The sequence below is a fragment of the Bufo gargarizans genome, chromosome 2, assembly GCF_014858855.1.
Source record: "Bufo gargarizans isolate SCDJY-AF-19 chromosome 2, ASM1485885v1, whole genome shotgun sequence".
NCBI classification, from domain to species: Eukaryota; Metazoa; Chordata; class Amphibia; order Anura; family Bufonidae; genus Bufo; species Bufo gargarizans.
In genome coordinates, this window is record NC_058081.1 from 587,891,773 (window position 1) to 587,905,734 (window position 13,962).

General features: G+C 44.4%; 1 protein-coding gene across 1 annotated transcript in view; it reads left to right on the top strand.

Moving 5' to 3' along the window:
• MORN1 (MORN repeat containing 1) overlaps positions 1 to 13,962 on the top strand; it is a 436,773-nt gene that overhangs the window by 82,243 nt on the left and 340,568 nt on the right. Inside the window, exon 7 of the mRNA XM_044281850.1 lies at positions 4,185 to 4,281. Within this exon, the coding sequence (XP_044137785.1) occupies positions 4,185 to 4,281 (97 nt within the window). The remainder of the gene's footprint in view (positions 1 to 4,184; positions 4,282 to 13,962) is intronic.

Genomic DNA, 13,962 nt, shown 5'->3' on the forward strand with positions numbered 1-13,962 from the left:
ATTACAAAAGAGGGAGGGAGGGGGGGGGGGGGGCGGGGGCGCACACTGCCACCAATGCTATTATTACAATAGAGGGAGGGAGGGGGCGGGGGGGCACACACTGGCCACCAACGAGTTAACTACAGGGGAGGGAGGGGGGGGGCCCACTGGCCACCAATGAGTTAAAAACAGGGGGGGGGGGTCTGCCCCCTGCTGCCTGGCAGCACCTGCAAGGCAGCAGGGGGCAGTCATGTACACAGTTTTTTTTGTATATTCTAACCTGAAGTGTCCCCATCACCATGGGAACGCCTCTGTGTTAGAATATACTGTCGGATCTGAGTTTCACGATGTAGCTCATATCCGACAGTATATTCTAACATAGAGGCGTTCCCATGGTGATGGGGACGCTTCAAGTTAAAATATACCATCGGATTGGAGAAAACTCCAATCCGATGGTATAAAAGAACTCCAGACTTTACATTGAAAGTCAATGGGGACGGATCCGTTTGAAATGGCACCATATTGTGTCAACGTCAAACGGATCCGTCCCCATTGACTTGCATTGTAATTCAGGACGGATCCGTTTGGCTCCGCACGGCCAGGCGGACACCAAAACAACTTTTTTTCATATCCGTGGATCCTCCAAAAATCAAGGAAGACCCACGGACGAAAAAACTGTCACGGATCACGGACCTACGGACCCTGTTTTTGCGGACCGTGAAAAAATACTGTTGTGTGCATGAGGCCTTACTTTTAAGAATTAGTCTAAACCCTTTTTGAAACTGTCCACTGTTCCTGCTGTGACCACGTCCTGAGGAAGTCTATTCCACAGATTCACAGTTCTTACAGTAACAAAGCCTTCAGGAGATTGAACTTTTTCTTCTCCAGTCGGAGGCAGTGCCCCCTTGTCTTTTGAGGGCATTTTACGTGGAACAGCCTTTCACCATATTTTTTGTGCGGCAAATTTATATATTTGTACAGGTTAATCATGTCCCCCCTTAGACGTCTCTTCTCAAGACTAAATAAATGATATCTGTCCTCATAACTAAGACCCTCCATCCATGCCCCATGTATGAGATCATAAAAATCCCATGTACATTTTGGGGGTCATTTATCAAACACAAATACGCCTAAATTAGGAGTATTTCTGGCGCAGATTGCGGCTTAAAGGTCTTTTGCATTGCAATCTGCGACTTCTTCCCACTTACACCAGGTGTAAAAAAAGTGGGCAAGGAAGGTGGTGGGCCGGCAGGCTCGTCTCATTTACCATTTTCTACACCTGTTTTAGGCATAGGAAATGGTGTAAATGTAGAAGCGGCGGAGGATCCGGTGAAGTTATGTAGAGCACCAGCGCCTCTTCCACTGCTAGGTATAGGGGTTATTAAGACCAGCGTTAATAAATGTGCCCCTTTGTTTTTTTTTTCGTTCTGGGTGGCAATTGACCTGCCGTACAGATTTTGAAATCCACAGCATGTCAGTAGATTTCACTCTTTTGGATGTAAGGGTGAGATCTGCAGCAAATCGTATAAAATCCACGCCAGTAACACATGCAGATTTGGTGCAGATTTGGTGCCAAAACTCACAGACATCCGCACAGATTTCCTCTGTAAACCTGCCCCCGTGTGCAGGTAGCCTTCTAAAACCGCATACAGTGCTGCAGATTAAGTGAAATGCTCATAGGTACGAGCAGCTCATTGTTTCATAATATTTTGCTTGCTGTATTGGAGTAATTTCAATATCCCGGGTTGTGATAAGCAATTATGGTGACAACGCTTTTCCATGAAAGACAGGCTGCATTGTGGTGTTTTCTTTTCCCTTTCTTGTCGTGGTAGTAGCTGCAGCTGAATGGCGGACATTATACCGCTGACAGCCACAAAGGACTCACAATTTTCTTATTTAGCTCAAGAGGTAAAATGATTGTCTTTGGCCTGCGGGTCTCACCATCTGAAATTCAAGTACATTCAGATATGACAAGTAAGGATATTAAGCGCCACCAAGCACAAGGCTGCATACTGATTGCTTATAATAATACAAGTCATGTTACTTAGAGGCGGTTGGCGGTAATATGTTTCTTTATTTTTTATTTCCCTCTATTGTATGTCATTGATATAATACACGAGTTTCAATCTGAAACTAAGAGAATCGCATCTAATTATCCTGATCTTTCGATGACCATCACTTATGCTCAGATGACGTCATGTCTTCCCACATGTGTTGCTGAGGTGGACAGTGTGAGGCTAGGGGCTCTTTTTAAACTTAAAGGGGTTTTCCAGTTTTCTTCAACATCCCTTAAAATATCATTTATAAAGGTCACTGTAATTTTGTCATGAATTTCTTTTACCTTTATTGCGCCTGTCTCCTGATCTGGGTTGTGGACACATGACCATGTCCATGCAGCTCCTTGATATTTCCTGTGATGTTATGTCCATGGGCGGGGCAGCAGTAGGGGAGTGTCTATGTGACTAGCTGGGTGGGAGGAGCTATAAACTAGCTGGGTGTTGTTGGGGGCAGTGCTGGAGCTGTGGTAGCGGAAGGAAAAGTGCATCATGGGTTTGGTTGGATACAGCAACAGGAAGTGCTACATACAGGATGGAAAAAAAAAACAGGTCTAAATTAAGAAAAAAATAAAAAAAACATGGGGAAGATGTACATGAGTTAAGCAGAAAATAAAAAAAAAGAACACCTGGAAATCTTGATGCAATTGAGCTGAGATTGACGAAATATAAACTGCTAGTGGTGCTTGGTCAACGATCAGATGACCAAGGTGGTGCCCTAGTGGTGCTTGGTCAACGATCACATAACCAAGGTGATGCCCTCTTTATTTTAGGTTCTGCAGCAGGGTCTCATTAATACTGGGTGGCATCTCCGCTTGCTGCAATACAGGCTGCCACTGTAGCATGGAAATGGTCATACAGATGCTGTATGTCCTCCAAATCTTTTTCAACTTGGACCCGTAGCTCAGCCAAGGTGGTGGTTGGCTGTTGTGTATGGTTAATCTGTTGCCCCTTCAAGTCTCACACATTCTCAATGGGGGAGATTGCTGCTAAAGACCCTGGGGATCACATTGTGAAGCGCAGGCAGTGTATGGGCGGCATTAACTTGTTGGAATACCACTTAGGACTGGTTCCATGATGTTGTGGACATACCGAAGGCTGATCAATGTTCCCTAGCAGGCACACACTCCCAACTGGTAAAACACAGTTCCTTTATTCATAAACTTCTAGAATGAATAATAGAGGAATATCCCAATATAGCATTATGACAAAAAGATTACTCCAGAATTTTTATTACATGGGTGATACAAGTAGTTACTAAAACATTCATGTCAGGAGAGGTGAGAGGTCTTCTTTAAAGGTATGTGATTCTTAAAACTTATAACAGCTGCACAGGTAATTCAGGGGCAAAAGAAGAAAAATGTTCAAATTTACTGGATTCAACCTTTTGAGAACGATGCCCACACTGTACAGAGTGTATCTTGAATCAGCGACCACTCAATAGGTGTCCCTGAAAAATTGAAATAAAAAAAAAGTTGGGTCACAAAACGTGATGAAAATAAGCCCGAAGTCCACCTGCTCTCTTTAATTAGTGGACGCCTTCCCCGGTTTTGGGTTTCCTTCCCCTTTGTGCTGGACATAAAGAAAGCCTAGACTTAGCAGGCAGCATGTGCCACAGACATCTTGGCAGCAGGATAAGACTGCCGCGTACCCAAATTTGAAGGTGTTTTGTTTTTCTCCTCCTTTTGCAGAATATGCTCGGCACTTGACAGACGTCTGAATGCACATTGTCTTCAGATTCAAATTGCAAAGTCGTTTCAGGGTGTAAAAATTCTGCAGCAGCTGCTCAATAAAAAGGCATAAGCTCGGAATAAAAAAAAAAAAAAAAAAACAGACGCCCAATTACAGCGATTTCTTTGAGGCGAGATATTTGCTTATAAGGTGAAACATTTGTCTTCCCGAAAAACGTTCTTCTTTGCCTCTTAATTCCTTTTTAAGGGGCGCGCGTTGCATAATCTTTGGATATTGTGTGGTCTGCCTTTCAGCTCTCGGAGGAATTGTAGAAGGGTATTGCTCTCGAACTGTTCATTTTCTAGGCCCACCCAGTTTGCTATTGAGAAGTCAGAGGAGTAATCCCCTCTTTATGAAACAGCAGGCATCGCCGTCCTAATGTAGATCCAATGTTCTTTTTTTTTTTCTTCTAATTTACAGGGCCAGTGGCGGAGTGACGTCTTCAGTGGACAAGGGACCATGATTCATTGCTCCGGAGTAATTTATGATGGTCCATGGATCAATGGCCGTCCTGCTGGTATGCATTTTATTACGCTATCCAATTATGAATAAAGAAGAGAAAAAAAAACGGTAAACTTAATGCACTGGCACTTTTTATTGATTATTATACGGGAAATCTTTGGTTTGTAATGTTCTCTATGGAACTCTGGTGGGACTCTCTGACCTTACGGCAGGCACGGCTCTAGATAGAATAGGGTCCTAGAAAAGAAGAAGAAAAAAAAAAGAAAAGGAAATACGACGCCAAGGAAAATAGAGTAAAATTAGGCTTGCCAAGACTGCATCTTAATAGGAAGAGAGAGTGACAAGGCTTTTTAGTTTTATTTCAAAGGAACTCTCGCTTTTGTTGCAACCGGTTACAAATCCTAACCATCTGTTGTGGGTGTACGGGATTAGAGAGAGACTAAAGGCAAAGGATTGTGCTCTAATAATATAGATTATTTGCGTGTAAATGGCAGGTGTGTAAAAAATTATAATACCTTATATTTGCCGTACAGATATTAATGAGAAAGAGCGATAGATCGGCGGCTGGAGGCTGAACCGCACGGAAAGACACGTTTCTTTTCATGTCAGAATTCTCTTTGTTGTAGGTGCGGTTTATAAAGCGGCCGCAGCGAGTTGCGTGAAAGGCAATTATTAATAAATACTATATATATTATTTTTTCCTGCTGCCTTTTGGTAAATAAAAAAAAAAAAAAAAAAGGTAAGACATAAAGGTTATTTATTTTCTAACAGAAAGGGCCCCGTTCTCGTCTATGGGCTCTGCCTCGTATGGCAGCTCTGCTCCACTGGTGCCTGGTATTAAAATTCTGCCTTGTTGACTTGGACGGTACTGAACTGCAGTACCAGACACAGCCTATAGACAACCGTTGTGCTGTCCATAGCACTACAGGTCTCAGCATGATCCATTCACTTCTATGGCAAGTGATCTGAGCAAGTGTGCATGCTGGGAGTTATAGTTTCACAACAGCTGCAGTGCCGACTAACCTCTGTACTAGTTTATTGCAGACCTTTTAAAGAGGTTTTTAGGTTTTTTAAACACTATATATTTATATATATATATATATATATATATATATATATATATATATTATTAGGTGTTCTTATTGAAATTGTGGGGGTGTTACCGAAGTGATTGAGGAATCAGTATGTCAACTGAACAGATTTGACTTGGTGATACTCCAAAGGGCATTATTATGGCAGTTCCCTGGTCTTTACTCTTCAACCCCCTATACAGAGATCTGGACTTTGCTGCAGAGGAACCACCAAGCCATTACCTCCTGGAATAGTCTTTGATTGACAGCTGACCCATAGGCATCAAGAGACACTGATGCAGAGCACCGAGGGATCAGGCAGACAATAGTCAGGGATAGGCCGAGGTCAAGGCAGGAAGAGTACGTGCAATTCAATAAATAGCCCAAGGTCCCGGCAGGTAGCGCAGGATCAGTACAGACATTGGGAGAAGGTCATGCAGTACAGGGTAAAAGCCGGGAAACAGGCAGAATTTGGTACACAGGCAGGCAAATAGTAGCGGACTAGAATCTATTGCTCAGGCACCTTCCCACAGGGGAAGGTGCCTTAAGATCCCTAAGGTGGCCAGCCATTGACTGGGCTGAAGATTAGGGCATCCTGGCTGTTTAAGAGTCGAATGAACAGGAAGAGAAGAGAGGGAGGTGGTTCAAAGCTGCCAGGACCCGGACGAGTAGAGTGGATGAGCAGAGCAGCGGCAGTGCCTGTACAGATACAGTATTCAAACCCGAACCCCCCCCCCCCCCCCCTTGCTTTTTTTTTCTGATTTGTCACATTACAACCTGGAATTAAAATGCTTTTTTTGGGGGGTGGTACACTTTGATTTACATTACATTTCTACCACTATGAAGGTGAAAAATATTTTTTTATGGTGACACAAACAATAATTAATGCATTTTAATAATTAATAATGAAAAAAACTGAGAATTTGCATCAGTATTCACCCCTGAAAATCAATACTGTGGTGCTAACTTTTGCTGCAATTACAGATGCAAGTCTCTTGGTGTATGCCTCTGTTAGCTTAGCATATCTACACAATGGGATCTCTTCTCTCTATTAGGGCTCATGCACATGAGCGCGTGTGCCCCCTATCCGTGCTGCAGACTGCAAATGGAGACCCGTGCATGTGCATGCCGTTTGTGTATGCGGACCTATTGACTTGAATGGGTCGACTGTTCGCAAAAGTCGGACCACACAGCAAAAAATAGGACATGTTTTTCTGGTGCGGAGGCATGGACCGCAATCCTCCGGAAGCACTGCGTAATGCTTCTGTGGGATTCCGATCCATGCCTCCGCTCTGCACTCTTTCGTATCGAGGATTGCGGACCCATTCATGTCTGCAATATGGGCACAGGGCACACGCTCATGTGCATGAGCCCTTACTGAGAGTCACTGGTGCCGAGAAGTGTGTGAGTGCCCTCCAATTTCAGAATCTGACATAGGTGCTCCTTCCTTTTATTACACAGCCTGGGTGTGCTTTCCTCCTTGTCTACTGCCTCTGATCTGCCAAGAATACAGTCTCCTTCCCTTCCCTGCTGCTATCTCTAACATTGACAGAAGGGATAGGGAAAGCAGAAAGCCCCGTGAGTAGAAGCAGTGCTGTGACATGTTTATATCAGAATCTGCAGCACCAGCAGCTAAGTGAAGGACTTGCAGACACTCTGCAGAAGTGAAATGATAGGAAATTCATTACAAAGACTATTTAGAAAGTTGCTCATCTGAGACATTGATGACATATTGCTAGGATATGTCACTAATGTCAGATAGATGCAGGTCCCAGAGATGAGACCCACACCAATTTCCATAACAGGCCCCCGAAAGTAAAGGAGAGCGCACCTCGCATGTGAGTTCCGAAAATAGCCAAACAGTGAAGAGCGCACCGCGCAAGTGCAGCCACTGCTCCATTCACTTCTATGGCCGGAAAATAGCCAAGCCAGCGGTATTTTTGGCAGACCCATAAAAATGAATGGAGGGCGTCCACGCATGCGTGGCTGCTCTCTGCTGACGTCGGGGGCCCATTCTGGAGATAGGTATGGGTCCCAGGGGTGGGACCCATAATTATCTGACATTGGTGGCATATCCTAGACTCCCATGTCTAAGATGCGACAACTCCTTTTCATTTTGTATTTTGGAAGAATATGAACAATAAAAATAAGCTCAAAGGTGTCCATAGCCCTGAAGAACATCAGAAGCCACCTCTGAGCTCTCTGACTAGTATGAACGTATCTGTGATGTCACAGTTTCCACAATTTCTGAGTAATGTTTTTCATACTCATTACAACATAAAATAGCCATTTGAAATACCTAGAAAGATGGAAGCGCTACATTATTCAATTATTGGGCAGGGAGTTCTCAGTAATAACCGGAGTACAAGTCAGATCTGAAATAAGACTGGCACGTCAGTGTGAATAATTGAATGTTTTTTGGGCACAGCAGCCAGGTTTGTGCGGAGTGGTTACATAAAGCATGCCAGACACAGACACATGAAATAAACAGCGGAGAAGGAACATGGGAAAATGGAAAACAATGCAAAGATTAATGCCCGAGCTTATCATAAATGGAAGGAAAGTTTTGCTGTAATTTGGCAGCAGAATCTTACAATATGCTGGCAGGAAATAGATCTTTCCTTTCACTCTTTGATTCTTGACAGTCATTAGCCGGGCACTGGGGGCTGATCACTGTAGCTTAAATGAACAGCTCTTTCATGCACGGATATGGAGACTTGTATACACTTGGGGAGATGGTCTTCTGTACTCATTAGTGGTTACTTGTTGCTATGCAAAAACATATAAAAATAAAGGATTGATCTTGTCTTATCCCCAATGACAGTCTGCATCACCGGGACCAGTTTGTGAAGGGAATGCTCAGTTATATTGGCACCTAAGGCTATGCTCACAGCAGTGTTTAGAAATCACCATAGCACTGGAGTTCACCGTACCAGGCATATCCTGATAATGCTGGGAGCCACTGGATTCCCATTGACTACAATGGGATCTGACAGGGATCCGACCACTTTTCGGCATAAATGCCAGAAAGCGGCCAGACAAATAGTTGGGCATGGAGGACTTATTTTTCTGCCAAAAGCCGGCATTTATGCCAGAAAGCGACCATATCCTATTGTAGTCAGTGGGGATCTGGTGGTTCCCGGCCTTATCCGGTTATTCTGGATATGGTGAAGTCCGGCAAGCTGTTCCTCTGCCAGAGCAGGCTTCTAGATTTGTGAATGTAGCCTAAGAACTTCATGCTGAGTGTAGTACACAGAATAGCGTACAAGTAGCCGCAAGCTACACCAAGTACAGTAGTCATCAAACAGCAAATGCCGTGTGGAAGAATATGGCCCTCCTTAGAGGGGTTGTCTGTTATTTTTATATTCATGGCCTATCCTCCTGAAATGCTTAAGTACCAGAAAGGCCTGTTAGGTTGGTGCCAGGTTTTCCCCTTTATAAACATAAATTATGATAACTTAATTTTTCTTGACAGTTTATCGGGTCAGTGTTTGATAAATATAAAATATTAGCAGAAGGGCACGGGTATATTTCATTTATTTCATTTAATGTTTGTGTGTGTCGTTAAAAGATATCGACAGTATCCCCTATAACAGTGACATCTACAGTACTCCGCCCCTTTAACAGTGACCTCCGCAGCCCCCACCCCTTAACACTGACCCCCGCACAGTGCCTCGCCCCCTTAAAATGGGATCTCCACTGCAGCCTGTCCCTTTAACAGTGAGTTCCAAAGCACCCCACCCCCTTGACAGTGACCTCCACAGGGGCCTGCCCCCTTAACAGTGACCTCTACAGCACCCGCCCCTTAACATTTACCATAGGTTACAGTCACCTTAACTGTGACCTCCACCATTCCCAGCCCCCTTAACAGAGACCTCCATAGCGACTGCCCCTTTAACAGTGACTGCCACAGTACTCTGCTCCCTTAACAGTGACCTCACAGTACCCCACTGCCTTAACAGTGATTTCACAGTACCACATTGCCCATTTAATAGTGGCCTCCACAGTCCCCTCCTCCCTTAACAGTGACCACCACAGTGCCCGTCCCTTTAACAGTGACCTCCACAGCGGTGTGCCCCCTTAACAGTAACATCCACAGTGCCCTCACCTTTAACAGTGACCTCCACAGCGGCCTCCCCTTTATTAGGGACCTCCACAGTACCCTGTCTCCTTAACAGTGATTTCCACAATAATCCGCCCCTTAACAGTGACCTCAACAGAGTTCCATTCCCTTAAAATGTGACCTCCACAACACCCTGCCCCCTTAACACGAACCTCCACAGCCCCCTCCCCTTTAACAGTGACCTCCACAGTGGCCGACCCTTTAATTGTGACCTCCACAGTACCCAGTTTCGTTAACAGTGATTTCCACAATAACCCGTCCCTTTAACAGTGACCTCCACAGAGCTCCGTTCCCTTAAAATGTGACCTCCACAACACCCAGCCCCCCTAACAGCGACCTCTATAGCACCCCGCCCCTTAACACTGACCTTGATAGTGGATCGTCCCCTTAACTGTGACCTCCACTCTTCCCTGCCTACTTAACAGAGACCACATGCCCCTTTAACAGTGATCTACATAGCGGCCACCCCTTTATTAGTGACCTCCACAGTACCCCACCTCCTTAACAGTAATTTCCACAACACGCCACACCCTTAACTGTGGCCTCTACAGCAGCCTGCCCCCTTAACTGTGACCTCCATAGTGGATCCTCCCCTTAACGGTGACCTCCACAGCACTCCGCTTCCTTAACAGTGTCATCCACAGCACCCTGCTCCTTCAAAGGTGACCTACAGCACTGAAGAAAAATGGCTGGGTTGTTATAGAAACCTAATGTAAAACTGTGTGTATGTGGAGACTAAGGGCCTGCAAGCTTCTATTGGCTGATAAGGGTCATGTGACTGTGTGTATGGCAGTTGGGATATGAGGAGAAAGACCTGCAGGCTTCCATTGGCTAATGTAGGTCATGTGATGGTGCCATATTAGCATTTTTGGAAATATCTCAGGAACGGTACGTGCTAGAGAGCTGAGATCTGGTCTAAAACCTTCCCAGAAACCTGATGTACCCGTGTGCCAAATTTCGTCGTTGTGACGGTGCGGATTCCTTTAGCAGAAATGCACACATACATACACTCAGCTTCATATATTAGATGTTAAAGGGGGATTTCCAGGAGTAAAATATTGATGAAATATCCTCAGGAGAGGCCATCAATATCAGAATGGTGGGGGGTCCAACTCTCGGCTTCCCTTACCATTCAGCTTTTTGAAGAAGTCGCATTGCTCTTCCTAGGCCAGTGACGTCATGTTCGTCGGACACATGGCCTGTATGCAGCTCAGTCTCATTGAAGTGAATAGGACTGAGCTGCAATGCCAAACACAGCCACTATATGATGTACAGCACTGTGCTTGGTACAGCGTGAGGAGACAGCTGATCAGTGGAGATGCAGGAACTTGGGCCCACATGAATCTAACATTAAAGACCAATCCTGAAGATAGATCATCAATATTATTCTACTGGAAAATTCAGAACACACTGACAAATGTATAAATCTGCAGGGATTGCAGGGTAGTGGACAAAATACCAAATTATTGCGTAATCATAGTTCGTATAGTTCAATACACAAGACAAAAGATGTTGAGCAGTATAAAACTATTATCAGTGTCATGATATACATGAAATCAGATACTCAAGTACTCTCGGATCACTTGTCCAGATGCCACATCCAACCCCATAGCCAAGGTCCAAGTCTTCTAAAGAGTCACCCTAGAAATCCCTATTTTCCTATGCCTTCCGAACAGTGGAGGTTTTGCCCCAACAAGGGCACCCCCGCCCGCTGTTGTTTAAACCCTATGAAGCCCTGATACACTCTACATATCTTATCCCACGTATGTTGTCCCTTTCCCTCTGTATTCAGAGGTTCCACAATTTTCTGGTCTTGATTTGGAATAAAGAAGTAGAGACCAGGACATCAGTGGTGGGGATTGGTGTGGTGAGTTAGGCTACATTCACACGACGGTGGGAAAAAAAAAGTCAGTTAAAAACCAATAAACTGTACGTTTTTCATGGGCTATTTTTTTATGTCCGTTTTACAACAATTTTTAGCACGTTAACAATAGATTAATGTAATTAGCTAATTTTTTCCCTTAGAATATATTCTGCCTCCCACAGTGCTCTCAATATATATTATTCCCCTATGTAGTGCCTTAGTATAAATATTTGCACTCATACTGCACCCAGTATAAATATATTGTCACTATTGTTCCCCAGTGTATACAGTGCTTCCACACCAAGTAGTGCCGACCAGTAAAAATAAAAAAAAATAGTGACTGCCCCTTTAGCATTGACCACCCTATTAACAGTGACCTTCATAGTGCCCGCCCCTTTTAACAGAGACCTCCACGGTATCCGCCCTTTTAAAAGTGACTTTTACAGTGACTGCCCCTTTAACAGGGACTTTCACAGTGACCGCCCCTTTAACAGTGACTTTTACAGTGACCGTCCCTTTAACTGTGACTTTAACAGTGACTTTCACAGTGACCGCCCCTTTAACAGTGGCTTTCACATTGACCGCCCCATTAACAGTGACTTTCACAGTGACCGCCCCGTTAACAGTGACCACCCCTTTTACAGTGACTTTCACAGTAACCGCCCCTTTAACAGTGAATTTCACAATGACTGCCCCTTTAACAGTGACTTTCACATTGGCCGCCCCTTTAACAGTGACTTTCACAGTGACCACCCCATTAACAGTGACTTTCACAGTGACCGCCCCTTTAACAGTGACTTTCACAGTGACTGCCCCTTTAACAGTGACTTTCACAGTGACTGCCCCTTTTCCAGGAACCGTCCCTTTAACTGTGACTTTAACAGTGACTTTCACATTGGCCGCCCCTTTAACAGTGACTTTCACATTGGCCGCCCCTTTAACAGTGACTTTCACATTGACCACCCCTTTCACAGTGACTTTCACAGTGACCACCCCATTAACAGTGACTTTCACAGTAACCACCCCTTTAACAGTGACTTTCACAGTGACCGCCCCTTTAACAGTGACTTTCACAGTGACTTTCACAGTGACTGCCCCTTTAACAGTGACTTTCACAGTGACCACCCCTTTAACAGTGACTTTCACAGTGACCACCCATTTAATAGTGGCCGCCGCTTTAACAGTGGCCGCCCCTTTAACAGTGACTTTCACAGTGACCTCCCCTTTAACAGTGAATTTAACAGTGGCCACCCCTTTAACAATGGCCGCCCTTTTAACAGTGACTTTCACAGTGGCCACCCCTTTAACAGGGACCTTCACAGTGCCCACCCTTTTAATAACAGTGACCTCCACAGTGCCTGCCCCTTTAATAACAGTGTCCTCCACTGTGCCCACCCCTTTAATAACAGTGACCTCCACTGTGCCGGCCCCCTTAAAAACAGTGACCTCCACAGTGCCCGCCCCTTTAGGCAGTAAAGAAAAATGGCTGGGTTGTTATGGAAACCTGGAGTAAAACTCTGTTTATAGCAGTTGGGATTTTAAGAGAAAGACTTGCAGGCTTGTATCGGCTAATGTTGGTCATTTTTTGGGAATATTTCAGGAACGGTACGTCCTAGAGAGTTGAGGCCCGGTCTAAAACCTTCCTGGACACCTGATGTACCTGTGTGCCAAATTTGGTGAAGATCGGTCCAGTCGTTTGGTAGCGCATAAAGAACGTCCAAGACGTCTAGACAGACAGACAGACAGAAACTCATTTTTATATATATAAGATATATATATATATATATATATATATATATATATTCCAGCCTTTTCACAAATCTGGTAAAAGGAAAGGTCATGACTTTACAAGTTCCAAGTCTATCTCATTATTACACACATAAGGGAGAATCAATCCCCCACGCCAATTTTCGTTAAAAAGTTGCAAAATATTGTCACAAGTGGCATTTCTACACCTCCTTCGCTACTTTCTGAAAAGGGGGCATGGCAAGGAGGGTACGGGGCCAGCAGAATAAAATAATAAAAATAAAAAATAATATATATAGCAAACAAATAAAGTAGCAGCACACCACTAAGTGCACTAAGACTGAGTATACAGGTGAATGTGTGAACAGGGTCAAATACATGACGCCAATATTTACTGCAAATGCAGTGAAGAAGCTCTTAGCGCACTATTATTGATCAAAAATATGTTGGGCCCACCTACCAGACGACAAGGTAGCTTCTAATCAGGTGGGACCTACTATAAATATACACATATTGTCAATATTCATTGACAGTGGGGACAAACCGTAACTGAACAGAATGGAATGCTCCAAAATGCATTCCGTTGCGTTCCCAGACCGGAGAGTAAACCGCAACATGCTACGGTTTTCTTTTTATCCTGGGATGCGGAGCAAGATGGATCCATCATGATCCACAATGCAAGTCAATGGAAACGGATCCGTTTAACTCTGACACAATCTGACAACGAAATCCATCCCCTATTGACTTTCAATGGAGTTCATAACTGATCCGTCTAGGCTATGTTAAAGATAATACAACCGGATCCGTTCAGAACGGATGCAGATGGTTGTATTATCAGTAACTGAAGCATTTTTGCTGAACCATGCCGGATCCAGCAAAAACGGTAGTGTGAAAGAAGCCTAAGGGCTCTTTCACGCCTGCGTTCTTTTCTTC